We start from the raw sequence: 12,647 nt of genomic DNA on the forward strand, positions 1-12,647 counted from the left end.
TCTATGTGCTTTTGATCGTATGACAGAGTAGACTCGCCTGGGTATCAGTCTGTTTGTATCAGTCATCATGCCACTCCTTGACATCCCAAACACTGTTTTATATGACACCGCGTTATGATTGCACAAACAGCTGGGATCAGGCTAAGGCTAGACTCTCCTCACATGGGAAAGATGCTTAATGTAGACCAGTGAGGATTCAGACTCCCAGAGTTCTTCCTCAAGTTCATCCTGTACTGTGTAACAATGAACTGGGGTGTCTGTTTGTAGTGTGTTAGTAATGAGGAAACTGATTCTATTGACTGGTTTAATTCAGCTAGAACTCCCTCTACAGGCTCATACAGCATGACACCACACTGGTATGACCTTCAGGTGAGAATTTCAATTGTATTTCCTCACATCCTCCTCCTTCTCAAAGTGTAGTGGAGCAGAAGATCTGAGGTTCCTCCCCTGGGATATTCTCTCCTTGGCTTCTCAAAATGCATTGGAGGAGAGGACATGAAGAATCTGTTAAATATAATTGATATTCAACCCTCGTGTTGCTGGTGCAGTTAGCTGAAGATGACAGTGAGGATGTTGGCCCCTGGCCGGTTCCATTCCCCTAGCTTTCTCTGTTTGGCGGTGGAAATGGCCTTCCAGTCCACAGTGGAGAACTGCATGATGGATCTCTGCATGGCCCTGCGCACACTGGGATCTGTTGTTTCATCCAATGGGCTCCTGGGCAGAGATACGCATCACAGAGAAGCACATGTATATAGACATTCAATACTTTAGGAGTCATATATTCAATTGTAACATTGTAGAATTTGTATCATGAGATAGTCACCCATATCCCTTATTTGTCTTGAGCCATAGTGACCTGCAAGTCAGATGAAAATGATCAAATTGACTGCATATTATCTACATTTTTCAAGTCAATATATTAAAAAAGCTGGTGAATTGCAATATAAGGCGAATGCTCGTCTCCTTTGGTACAGTACTATTTTACCTTGAGCAAGGTGTCATCCCTTCCCATAGATGCCAGTCTCTCTACTGGCAGTAGTCTGCCCGCCTGCCAAATGCCAGTGACTGGGGGACACAATGGTGTTCTATACTAAACGGCTGTAATGAACTGTTCCTCTCCTCCTGCTTCACCACTGGCAACTGGGCATCACTTTAGGTTCAACAAGGATCCCAGACTTCATATCCACTCCATAATGCTCTGTAAATGTTTCAAATTAACAAACTCTTCTACCATTTCCTCAACTGTTGCATAACAGAACTTTAGCTCCAAAACAATAACATATCTATTTCAGGTAAATATTGCAATCTTTGTTTTCCTAAGCATGTGCTATAGCATTGCATGTTCTCTGTGTGAGTTTGTCTTGTTGGGGATCTGTGTTTTCCATCCCCAAGTGCAGACATGCCTATCCTGTCTTTATAGCCTGTTCCCAGATCTGTTTGTGCTCTTGCGAAGTCCTTTGCTATCATTGTCAAGCCAAGTTCGACATGACAATTACACATGGAGTTGTTAAGAGAGCAGAAACAGGCTGGCACTCAGGCTACTGTCTTTACTGTATGTTTCCCATTCCTTGGCGCCCTGAGACACCTACCCTGCCATTGGGTTCTTCTTCTGCACTAACACCAGATGAAGAGGCTGGAGGACTGCGTGGCTGAGCTGAGGAACTTGCAGCATCTCCACACTGTCAGTGAGTGAATAGGGATTCCACTGATACTGTGCAGTCCAAGGCCCTCACATTTGACATGGTTATGTGAGGAAGAAACAGATCGGACCCGTGGAGGCTGGTGGGGGGAGATATAAGAAGATGGGCTAATTTTAATGGTTGGAATGGAACAAATGGAACGGAGTCAAATGTGGTTTCCATATGTTTGATACCATTCCATTAATTCCATTCCAGCCATTACAATGAGCCCGTCCTCCTTTACCTCCCCCCACCAGCCTCCTTTGGATTTGATACAGTATTGTAGATCAAAGTTAGTTTGACAATTGCTTTTCCAGCTTTTTTCCTGAATCGCTACTCACAACAGACCAGATATCATCAATATGTGGTCCATAACTTGCCTTTAGTGCAGTTATTGGATAGAAGAGGTATGTCAACAAATATTTAAATCATATTCCAAAAATTGGAAAATAAGCAACTTACTAGTGAAACTGTTACAATACATTGTTGTGTCAAAAGTAATATTTTTCCTTTCTTGGCTATTCTGACATGATATGCCTCGTGTTTGAGTGTCACACATTCCCACATTTAATATAACTGTATACAGTATCATTATCTGTTTATGATGTTGGCTACAGTATCTTGTTATTCAGCCAATAGTATCTCAGCATGGATAATCTTGACAAGTCTGGAATATTGACAAGTATAATATGATTTAGTTAATTTGCAAAAAAGCATTTTATGTAACATAATACTGGCATATACTGACATGATAGATATTTTCCAACAAATTATAATTTCCAGGTCACATCACCATCCACAGCCTTGCAATGAATAGGCCCTCATTTGACATTCTCAAGTTATAGATTCCGTAGTTAGAAGTAATGATAAGACTACTATTTGGCAAGGTAAAGTTGACAGACATCAATGTCCCTCCTGATTTCATACTCCTGGAGAGCATCATCAATGTCCTGTAGGAATATGCAGTACAATTCTAAATATCATTACATCTTCAAAATATTTTATCAATCTTTTAGGTAAGATAAATGAAATATAGTAATTCAGACACACCTCCATGTCTATCACCCTACGAAGGACAAACCAAACCTGACCAACCGCCCTACTACAGTAGGTCTACCTGTAACCAGGAAACCCCTGTTTTCATTTTCAATCATAACAATCAAAAAAAGCTGTTCTCTTGTTCATCCTCAGATTGCACAGGTTTCAGAAATGTATTTATTCCCATGCTATTAGTTTTTCTTGTGGGACAGGAAGCAATAATATATATATTTTGTTATAATGTGAGGCTAAATGATAACATTCATAATATGACCTTAACCATGCTGCAATTCAATTCCTTCAGCAATGGCAACAACTGGTCAGTAGATGGCATACTATTTCTACCCAGTGTATTGACTGTAGGGTGACAAGTTTCAGAATGACATAGGTTTTCCCTATATTGCATGCATTTATTTCATTACATTATCGTGGGCCTGTTATTGAACTGTGGCCCAAATTCACAATTCTATTCTTCAGAGTAAATTGGGATATTTCACAATTTTGACATAATAATTCATATAAAAAATAATACACAATTGGGAAAATGAAATCAGTACCTTGAATCTGGTGGCTAAAGGCAAACCGAGAACAGCTCTCTCTAGAATAAGACACACATCCATTGTCTGCATTTATACACTGGACTTCCTTGGGGATTCATACTGAATTCTACACACCCATGAACTTTTTTCTCTTGGCTTTGTTCCCATGTTATGCATTCCTTTTGTCCCTCTCTAGTCCCCCCGTCCCCCCTCCTATTACCACATGAGGGTCCTTCCTGCTAATACACACACTCCTGTCATGTTGCTTGTCAATATGTTAATAACTCACTGTGTGTGTGTGTGTGTGTGTGTGTCCGTGCGTGTTTGTGCATGCAGGAATGTGTGTGGGATTGTGTGCCTGTCCCTTTACTTCCCACAGGATTATGTCACCTGATCTACTCCTATATGTCACCGTCTCCATGGTCTGGACACATACAGACGGTGCTGTCTCAGCTTTCTGCTCCTTTAGATGGGAGAAACGTGACAGTGGCATATTGTATGAACTTCTGCATCATTCACCCCATCACCTAAAGGACTGTAGATGGGAAAGCCATCCATGTATTACTAGTCTCCTGGGATAAAATGGTGGTATTGTCTTTATTTTGTGGTCGGAAGTGAGGTAGGTGAAATACCTATTTAGTGAAATATGCCTTGTATGTAGGTAAAAAGAGACAAGGCCATTAGTTACAAAACCAACAATAGTATAAAAATATATTATGGCTTCACCTTTACATGTATTCAGGCAGATATTATATCACAAGATACAGTACATATGATTTGCTTTCAATGCTTTCTGGTATTCTACACAGGAGGAAGGATGCCCCTATATTTTAGGTTCATATGATAATGACACTGAACAAAAGTGTATCAGATTTCCTTCACATGAGCAACAATTAGTGTCTATGTGTGACACTTCTTTTCAAATCTGCAAGACAAGGCTGAAGTGAATGCTCCCACAGAAGTAATTATATCTCTCCTTGCCATGAGTAGCACACACACAAAGACTCCAGTTAGTCTAGGCACTCCAATCATTAGGTGTAAAAAGGACAGGGGATTGAGAGGTCGAGAGGAAGAGAATGACAGAGACCGAAAGCAAATTACACAGACCGTATCAGCTTTCCTTTTTGAATTAAGAGAGTAGGTGAGACTGCATGTCAGAACATGGAAGATGATTAAATGAGGGAATAAAAAAAAAACATTTAACAGAAGAAGAACACATTATTGCAGAGAACAAAAGTGAAGCCAATTCTAATATTTTGAATAGATTAAATGTGACGAATAGATGGGGATCTGAAGAAACACAAATTACGCAATAGCACCAAATCCCATCAATTGGAGAGACAGGAACAGGATAACTCCAGATGTTGTACACGCGCAGGCTCTGTAGAGCACAGACAAATGGGCGTGGTTATCCAGTTACGCCCAGCCTTCAGTCAAGAGACCCCATGATGTGCACCTGAGCGGTTGCCAAAACAAGACTCGGACAGGCCTATATAAAACAAGCTCAGAACGTAGTAACTCTGCCGCAGACATCAGAGGCACAGAATCAATTTACCTGACACGGGATCTGCTTATTCCCTAAATCCCCAGAAGCAAATATGCCCTTGAGCGCATGCAAGTCGTGCCACCTGGTATTCTTGTTTTGTATTCTTGTGAGGAGTTGCCAGGCGTTCAAGAATGATGGTACGGAGATCCTATACTCGCACGTGGGTACTCCTGTGCAGGATGCCCCGAGCAATGTCTCTTTAAATCGGGCAAGAAACGGCGGGAGAGGCGCGGGAAATACTGCTGGGAACGATAGAGTTGGTGAGTATTATTCAGTATTCTTTCTTAAATTGAGAAATTGCGCTTTAAGGTTTTTAACTATTTTCCTTGGTTTTTAACTTTTGTAAACGTTTTTTTTTTTTTTTTTCAAGACAAGTGCATAGACATATTTATCCCAGCACAAGCAAGTTTATAGAGGTTTCTACAATTAGGTTGTTGAGATTGTGTTCTCTAAATTATAATATACTACAGTCTTAATGTAAAAATGTAACTGCTAAAACTACAACCAGCTGTTATATACATAGTGGGCCTATATAGTAAAATAGGCATGGATATATATTAATATAGTACAATATGCATGGATATGATCACCTCTGGTCTGTAGCTAAGTAGTCACACTCTCCAGAGACCGTATCAGATGCCCCCACTGAGTGAGACCAGGCAAAGCTTGGCACTATGATCTTCAATACACACACACTCCTGGCAGGTGTCCAAGCAGGGCAGTAGAGATGAGTCACCCAGGGCAGCCAGGCTAGTGTTTGGGGAGTGATCGTGTGTCAGCGCCACTGAATGGATGTGTGTTCCCATACACAGGAAGTCTGTGATTCTGGCACTGTTTGACTAGAGCTCTCTAAGGACCCCGAGCATGAAGTAGAGAAAGGGAGCCTCTCCTCTCTTCATTCATCAAACTCTGTCATAGAGAAGGGGGCACATTGTCACAGAGGTGTATGGCAGTCTGTGAATGGTGCCCTGGCTTGGATTACAGGGTGAGTGAGGAGCTGTAGCCTGGAGCAGAACAGTGCTGATTGTCCTACCAGTTGCCCGCTGATAATCCTATAGGAAAGCCAGCTCCATTGACATAGCTCAGAACACTAAAGCCCTTCCTCTCATGCAAGAGCAATGCACCATTTCCTCTCTACAAGCCAGTAATCGGTATAGGCTTATAGTCTGTGTCAAAAATCTCCAAATTAACTAAATAGACGGCTGTGTTTGTAAGGTTTTCTGATCGAAAACCCTTTATGTTACCTGCAGTAGAATTTTAAAGTGAAACCAAATAGTTTGGGGCCACAAAAGGGCATTTTAATCTTCACTAGATGTTCAAAGTTGTTTGATTCTCATCGTTTTTCTGTTTCTCTCTCTTACAGATCAGAGAAGTCAAGTTGGCTGTAGAGAGCTGAGGTCCACCAAGTACATCTCTGATGGCCAATGCACAAGCATCAACCCCATAAAGGAGCTGGTATGTGCTGGTGAGTGCCTCCCCGCTCAGATGCTTCCCAACTGGATCGGCGGCGGCTACGGCAGAAAGTTCTGGAGCCGGAGGAACAATCAGGACTGGCGTTGCGTCAACGACAAGACGCGCACCCAACGCATCCAACTGCAGTGCCAGGACAGCAGTACAAGAACGTACAAAATCACCGTGGTCACCTCGTGCAAGTGTAAGAGGTACTCCCGGCAACACAACGAGTCGAGCCATATGAAGTTTGAGGAGCCTGCCTTGTCTCGGCCCCAGCTTCTCCACAAACACAAAGCCAAAGCCAAAAGGAGGCTAGGGAAGATCAAGCTAAACGAGAATTGGCATGAAGCAGAGCCCTAAGGCAGGACTGCAGAATGCCTCAGTGAATGTGGTCTTGGATTATCTTTTATTGGGACTGGCTTGTTGTGAGGAGGACCACTGAAAGTGACTTTGTAAAAGCGAATGGCATTGGTTGCTTGCTACATCTGAGGACCAATGGGCACCATTGAATCATTAGCTAATAAGATGAAATTAACCTAAATGGGGTCATCATGACCAATAGAACTGTCTGGAACTTTAAGATAATTCGCATCATTCAAGTTCTTGTATGACAATGTAAACCTGCTCTTCACTCAATTATACAAACACACTTTTACAACCAATATAATGTAATAAAATAAGCTCTGCATGAAAAGGGGTTTCCCATCACAAAAGCACCACAAATACACAATGTAAATATGTGTATATATATAGTATGATATCACATGTCCTCTGAAGTATGGTAACAGATGTATAAATGTTTTCTATAAGATGTATATGATGTAATATATATGTTGTATTGCTATTCATTTGATAAACCTTTTAATATGCATCACACATATTTAGCAAAAAGCTGTCATTGATCATGTTTTCATTTGAAAAAATAATAAATGTTAACATAAATTTCACCTTATTGTATGTTGATTCTTACATTAGAGATCTAATTTGCCACTTTTAAAATAGAATATTACCCAGTATTATTTTTTTCCCCCCCTGCAATTATTTAATGTCCTAAGGGCCATTTTCAAGTTCTTGTTTCATTGATGTAAATCCATGTTCTGTGGTAGGCTACTTACACATTGTAATTTAGTTTTAAACATATCTTGAGTGGCAGTGCATGTCGACCACCTACAACTATGTAGGCCTACCCCCAAAATGTTCTATGGAACATTAGATGGCATTTCAGTGTTGAAGCATGTAGATCAAGTAATCCCATATAGTATAAACCTACACATACAATTATTATATCACACTAGTTATACTTCTGCACCAGATCAAGCAAGCTTGAATAAGTAAATGAATATAGCAGGTATCCTGGCGGTGAAATGTTGCTGGTTCGAAACCCTGAGCCGACTAGGTGAAAAATCTGTCAATGTGCCCTTGAGCAAGACACTTAACCCTAATTGCTCCCGTAAATCACTCTGGATAAGAGCATCTGGTTAAATGACTAAAATGAAAATGTATGCTCAATTCCATTAAGCAGTCAAAATTAAAAAGGCATGAAAGCATGCACAATAAGCAAAATTGTCATAAATAACCACATATACATAGATATGATAGGTGATATTGAAATCTTGAGACATCAGCAAAGACCCCACAGATAACATCAGTGACGTAGAGCTGGTATGGAGCTTTCTTGACAGCGCGCAAGCGCAGCACTGTGGCTACAATGTAGCAGGATACAAATCGAATCAATCACTAGTCTACGCGACTCCGCCCATAAAGGAATGAATGAAACTGTATATGGGGATACCGATAGGACGTATTCGTGACATCAAGTGTTAGTCCGTTTTAACTTCATATCACTCAATTGCCCTGAAGCACGTAAAAGGAAACGGGCGACATGGACAGGCCTGTTGAACCACGACATTTCTCAGCATACGAAGCCCGGTTGGACAAGCACATTGCGGGACTTTGCAGCGTGGATTTCCCGGTAGCTGTGGTTCTTCCAGCTGGTGGCAGTGGAGAAAGAACGGGGCTACTGACACCCAAACAGTTCTGTACGTTTCTCAACAGACCTCTGATAAGCTACACAATTCAAACTTTCGAGAGGTAACACTTGAAGTGTCGAATGTTTGCATGCTAAAACATATGTCCCGTTTGGAATACTGTAGTTTTATGGCCCTGCCCCTTAATCTTGTCACTGCGCAAGACAGTTGCCACATGTAAACAAACCATTTCACTGGGGTTTTACGCTCTTTTATGTTATCGTTGAAGAAATGTAAGGTTTTGTAATGTCTCATTACCCCCATTTAATAGATCTTTACTGAATCCATCAGGTTACACATTTACACTTTTGAGTCTTTCTACAACTTCCAACAACGTCCAAAATAGCCTACTTGTTCTTGATGCTACTAGGTATTTTTGTTTCATACTGACCATTTCAGTGGAATTCTGTTGAAATAATGTAAAATAATTATTTAATAATAAGTCATGACACAAGTAATGAAACAGATATACTCGACAAGAATGATATGTTCTAACCACAGTGCGAAAGGTGTTGACTTATGACTATACACACTGTTTCTTTGACAGTGTGCCATGGATCCAAACCATCGTTGTGGTGGTTGCCAAGGAGAGCTTAGATTTGATGATGGACATTATCCATCGCTTCCACCACAGAAATGTCCTAGTGGTACATGGCGGATCTACTCGCCACAGATCTATATTCAATGGGGTCCGTGCCCTCAGTGAGGGAGAGGATGGTACGGCCCGCGTCAAACCAAAGGTGGTCATCATCCATGATGCAGTGCGGCCCTTTGTGGAAGAGGACTTCCTCCTCAAGATAACAATGGCTGCCAAAGAACAAGGGGTTTGTACATATTCAAAGTCCTCTATCTCTTCCAACGCAACACAGTCAGTGGAGCTCAGACAGAGCGATTCATTGCTCTTAACTGTAGCCATGTATACCTTCTGTAAGCCATGACAAATTAAAACCACATTGGCTGATATTAGTGGCTAAGGAAGACATTGATATGTTTAGATGGTGATTTATATTTTACTAGATGTGACATGATATTGTTGAAGGCTGGTCACAAAAGTGAGAAGTGTGAGCAGGAGCTCTTTGACATTGGGGCTGACGTGTGTGTGTGTGTGTGTGACTAACTCTCAAAGCCAGCAGTCTGGTCTTCATTAACTTGCCAGTATCCTCGATCATGATAAAATGTCAGTCTCCGCCGAAGAGCATGAGATTCATTTTGATTTTAATAACATGTGTAACACACATAACACATGCTTGCTTTCATTCCATTTTCTAGTCATTTTGCCCCATCTTATCTAATTGACCGTACTTGTTCTTGGCACAATGGGTATTTTCATCCTCAATCATGTCATGGTCACAAGAAAATACAATCTCAGGAATGTTGCTTATGAAGAACTTCCAATTGTACAGGAAAAGCATTGTGTGCACAAGCTGTTGTTTAGCTGGGATTTATTGTTGTTATCCAGCCATGGTTAGAACAAGAGTGGTAAGCCTCAAGACACAATAGGATCGGAACCATTTGATACATTTTGGATTGATGTGTGTATTTCCATAAGGAAGAAGGACATATTCCGTTCCGTTTATTATTTTGCAGGCTGCTGGGGCTATCCGACCTCTGGTTTCCACAGTGATTGCTACCACATTGGAGGGCTACCTGGACCATTCTCTGGAGAGAACCATGTACAGAGCCAGTGAGATGCCCCAGGGATTCATCTATGATGTCATCTACCAGGCTTATCAAAGGGTAGGTACTTCTAGGCAGTTCTTGTACACAAAACATCACTTGTAGTCTACCCAAGGTCTAGTTAATAAAAACTGGTTGCCTGGTTTTGGGGCTATGTAAAAAAAAATACATAACCCCGTGAACCCAGCCTGATCTCGCGATAACTCACATTCTGTTTCAATTAAACAGAACGTGAGTGCACGGGTCAGTCTGTTTGACCTGGCTAGAAATGACTAGGTTTACCGTGTACATTTGAATTAGGGATGTGACTCATAAAACAACAAACTATTGAATGATTTTCTTAAATACAAATATCCCAACAAGGATGCACCTTGAAACAAAGTCCAAACCTTGTACAGTAGTTACTTCTCATGTCTAACCAATGTTTTTGTGATGTTTCTTCACCTCTGGTCAGGGAAATTGAGAAACTTGGATGTCTGCAAAAACTTTTTCCATGTCGATCACTAGTCATGTCCTGCAGGTTTTGAATGTTCCCTCTCAATGTCAAATAATTGCTTTAAAAGGTCCCTCGAATCACATAAAATGACCGTCGGAGAGATTTATGCTTGAGAAATAATTTACCCCAGCAATGCGACTAGATGACAAAAGACTTTATGATTCTCATACATCACACTCAGTCTTTACAGTTGTCCATTGTTCACCAGATGTGCTGGAACCTGCAGGGTTTCAAGCTGAAGAGTTTGTGGTGTGGGTGCCATCATTTTCACTACGGCGTGATTATGTCTGGGAAAGAAATGACACATTAATATACTCTGGCACTGTGTAGCATATCACTCGAACAAAAGAAAAATACCTCTTGGCTTTGGTAAAGGTAACGTAAAAATAACATTGAAGTAGCGTGGTTACTACAGGTCTAACAGTCTGATATTTCAAAATATTTTTTTAATTATCATGTGAGATGATTTGAACGTCCCAGAATACTTGCGAAATAATAAGGGAAATAATTTCACCTTTGGGTGATATCTCACGAAAACTAGAACAACATTTTTTTCACAACATTTAATCATAGAAGGGTCCTTTGGAGGAAGGTTTGTTGACATATATTTTACATTTTTATTTTCAAGCATAATTCAAAAATAATTAATTCAAGTGGGAATATTTGGAATTTTGGCCTTACCCAGGCCTCCTTTAAGATTTCATAGTGATTCACCTGTAGGTGCTACAAAACATTGGTGGTATATGAAGCTTTACAGCTTGCTCTGCACTATGAGTAGAATTTTGATTTCAATAACAATTTTCTTACAATAATGAATGAATATTTAAAAATCTAAACATGAACAGTGTTTGAATTCGTTACTTGGAAAAGCAATCTATTACTTATTACTCGTTATTTGGCTTTTTTTTTTATACTGTCCATTCAGCACGAAGCTCTACTATAGGCCTATCAGATGAGCGAAGGTGTAGATTTTCCTTTGGTACTTTTTGCCGTTATTTGGTCGATTTCGTTAGACTTAAATACTGTAGTTCGTTGATAAGTTATCCCTTTGATTATATGCCTTTTATTTCAATGCGGTATTATGTGTAGGATTGACCTGACATAGTTTGCATTTGCGCTGCGGTCAGTTAATGCGGGGTTATTTGAACTTTGACGTCGGAATTTGACGTCGGCCTTGTTGTGACTTGATAGCCTACATATTAAAGGCATTAAATACAGGCTATGTACTGTATCTTTTCGTAAAGCTGCCAGAATGTTTATGGCTAATATTCCTTTGATATGTTAGATTTATCAAGATATTATTTTGTTGTGATAAAATACACTTTTCCGTTTTGAATTGCATTTGTCAGTTGTCGATTGTTTATATGGAAATTGTGTTAAAACATAAATATTTAATATGTTCTATCGTAATGAGTATAAATGTCTCTTTCACACATTTTTGTGGAACCATTCCATATAAGGCGAGTATTGGTTAAATGGGACACAGAGAAAAGTGACTTTTAAGCTTTCTAATAGATATCTTAATCAACAATCAATACCTGTGTGTTAGTGAGGAAGTACAGTTGAAGTTGGAAGTTCACATACACCTTAGCCAAATACATTTAAACTCCAGTTTTTCACAATTCCTGACATTTAATCCTAGTAAAAATTCCCTGTCTTAGGTCAGTTAGGATCACCACTTTATTTTAAGAATGGGAAATGTCAGAATAATAGTAGAGAATTATTTATTTCAGCTTTTATTTCTTGCATCACATTCCCAGTGGGTCAGAAGTTTACATACACTCAATTAGTATTTGGTCGCATTGCCTTTAAATTGTTTAACTTGGGTCAAAAGTTTTGGGTAGCCTTCCACAAGTTTCCCACAATAAGTTGGGTGAATTTTGGCCCATTACCTCCTGACAAAGCTGATGTAACTGAGTCAGGTTTGTAGGCCTCCTTGCTCGCACACGCTTTTTCAGTTCTGTCCACAAATTTTCTACAGGTTTGAGGTCAGCTTTGTGATGGCCACTCCAATACCTTGACTTTGTTGTCCTTAAAACCTGTTAAGGCTAGGGGGTGCTGTTGTCACTATTTATGGAAATCGTGTAATTTTTGAAACGGCTTCCTACAAAATTCTTGATATTACAATATGCATATTATTATTATTATTATTGGATAGAAAACAGTCTATAGTTTCTATAGGTGTTGAAATTT

General features: G+C 40.0%; 2 protein-coding genes across 3 annotated transcripts in view; both read left to right on the plus strand.

The window, feature by feature from the left end:
* Nucleotides 1-4,708: 4,708 nt before the first annotated feature.
* LOC129857453 (sclerostin domain-containing protein 1-like) lies at nt 4,709-7,201 on the plus strand. Its single transcript, XM_055925710.1, has 2 exons — nt 4,709-5,062; nt 6,166-7,201. The coding sequence occupies exons 1-2, from the start codon at nt 4,855-4,857 to the stop codon at nt 6,612-6,614; spliced, it is 657 nt and encodes a 218-aa protein (XP_055781685.1). The 5' UTR covers nt 4,709-4,854; the 3' UTR covers nt 6,615-7,201.
* A 716-nt stretch (nt 7,202-7,917) lies between these two features.
* crppa (CDP-L-ribitol pyrophosphorylase A) overlaps nt 7,918-12,647 on the plus strand; it is a 37,575-nt gene continuing 32,845 nt past the window's right edge. For both annotated transcript variants that reach the window (XR_008759907.1, XM_055925709.1), the window contains exons 1-3: nt 7,918-8,345; nt 8,829-9,105; nt 9,869-10,018. Coding sequence is in view for 1 of the 2 variants with exons in the window: in XM_055925709.1 (XP_055781684.1) it covers nt 8,137-8,345; nt 8,829-9,105; nt 9,869-10,018 (636 nt within the window). In the remaining variant the exon portion in view is untranslated. The remainder of the gene's footprint in view (nt 8,346-8,828; nt 9,106-9,868; nt 10,019-12,647) is intronic.

Source organism: Salvelinus fontinalis, chromosome 6 (genome assembly GCF_029448725.1).
Source record: "Salvelinus fontinalis isolate EN_2023a chromosome 6, ASM2944872v1, whole genome shotgun sequence".
In the NCBI taxonomy this organism is placed as follows: Eukaryota; Metazoa; Chordata; class Actinopteri; order Salmoniformes; family Salmonidae; genus Salvelinus; species Salvelinus fontinalis.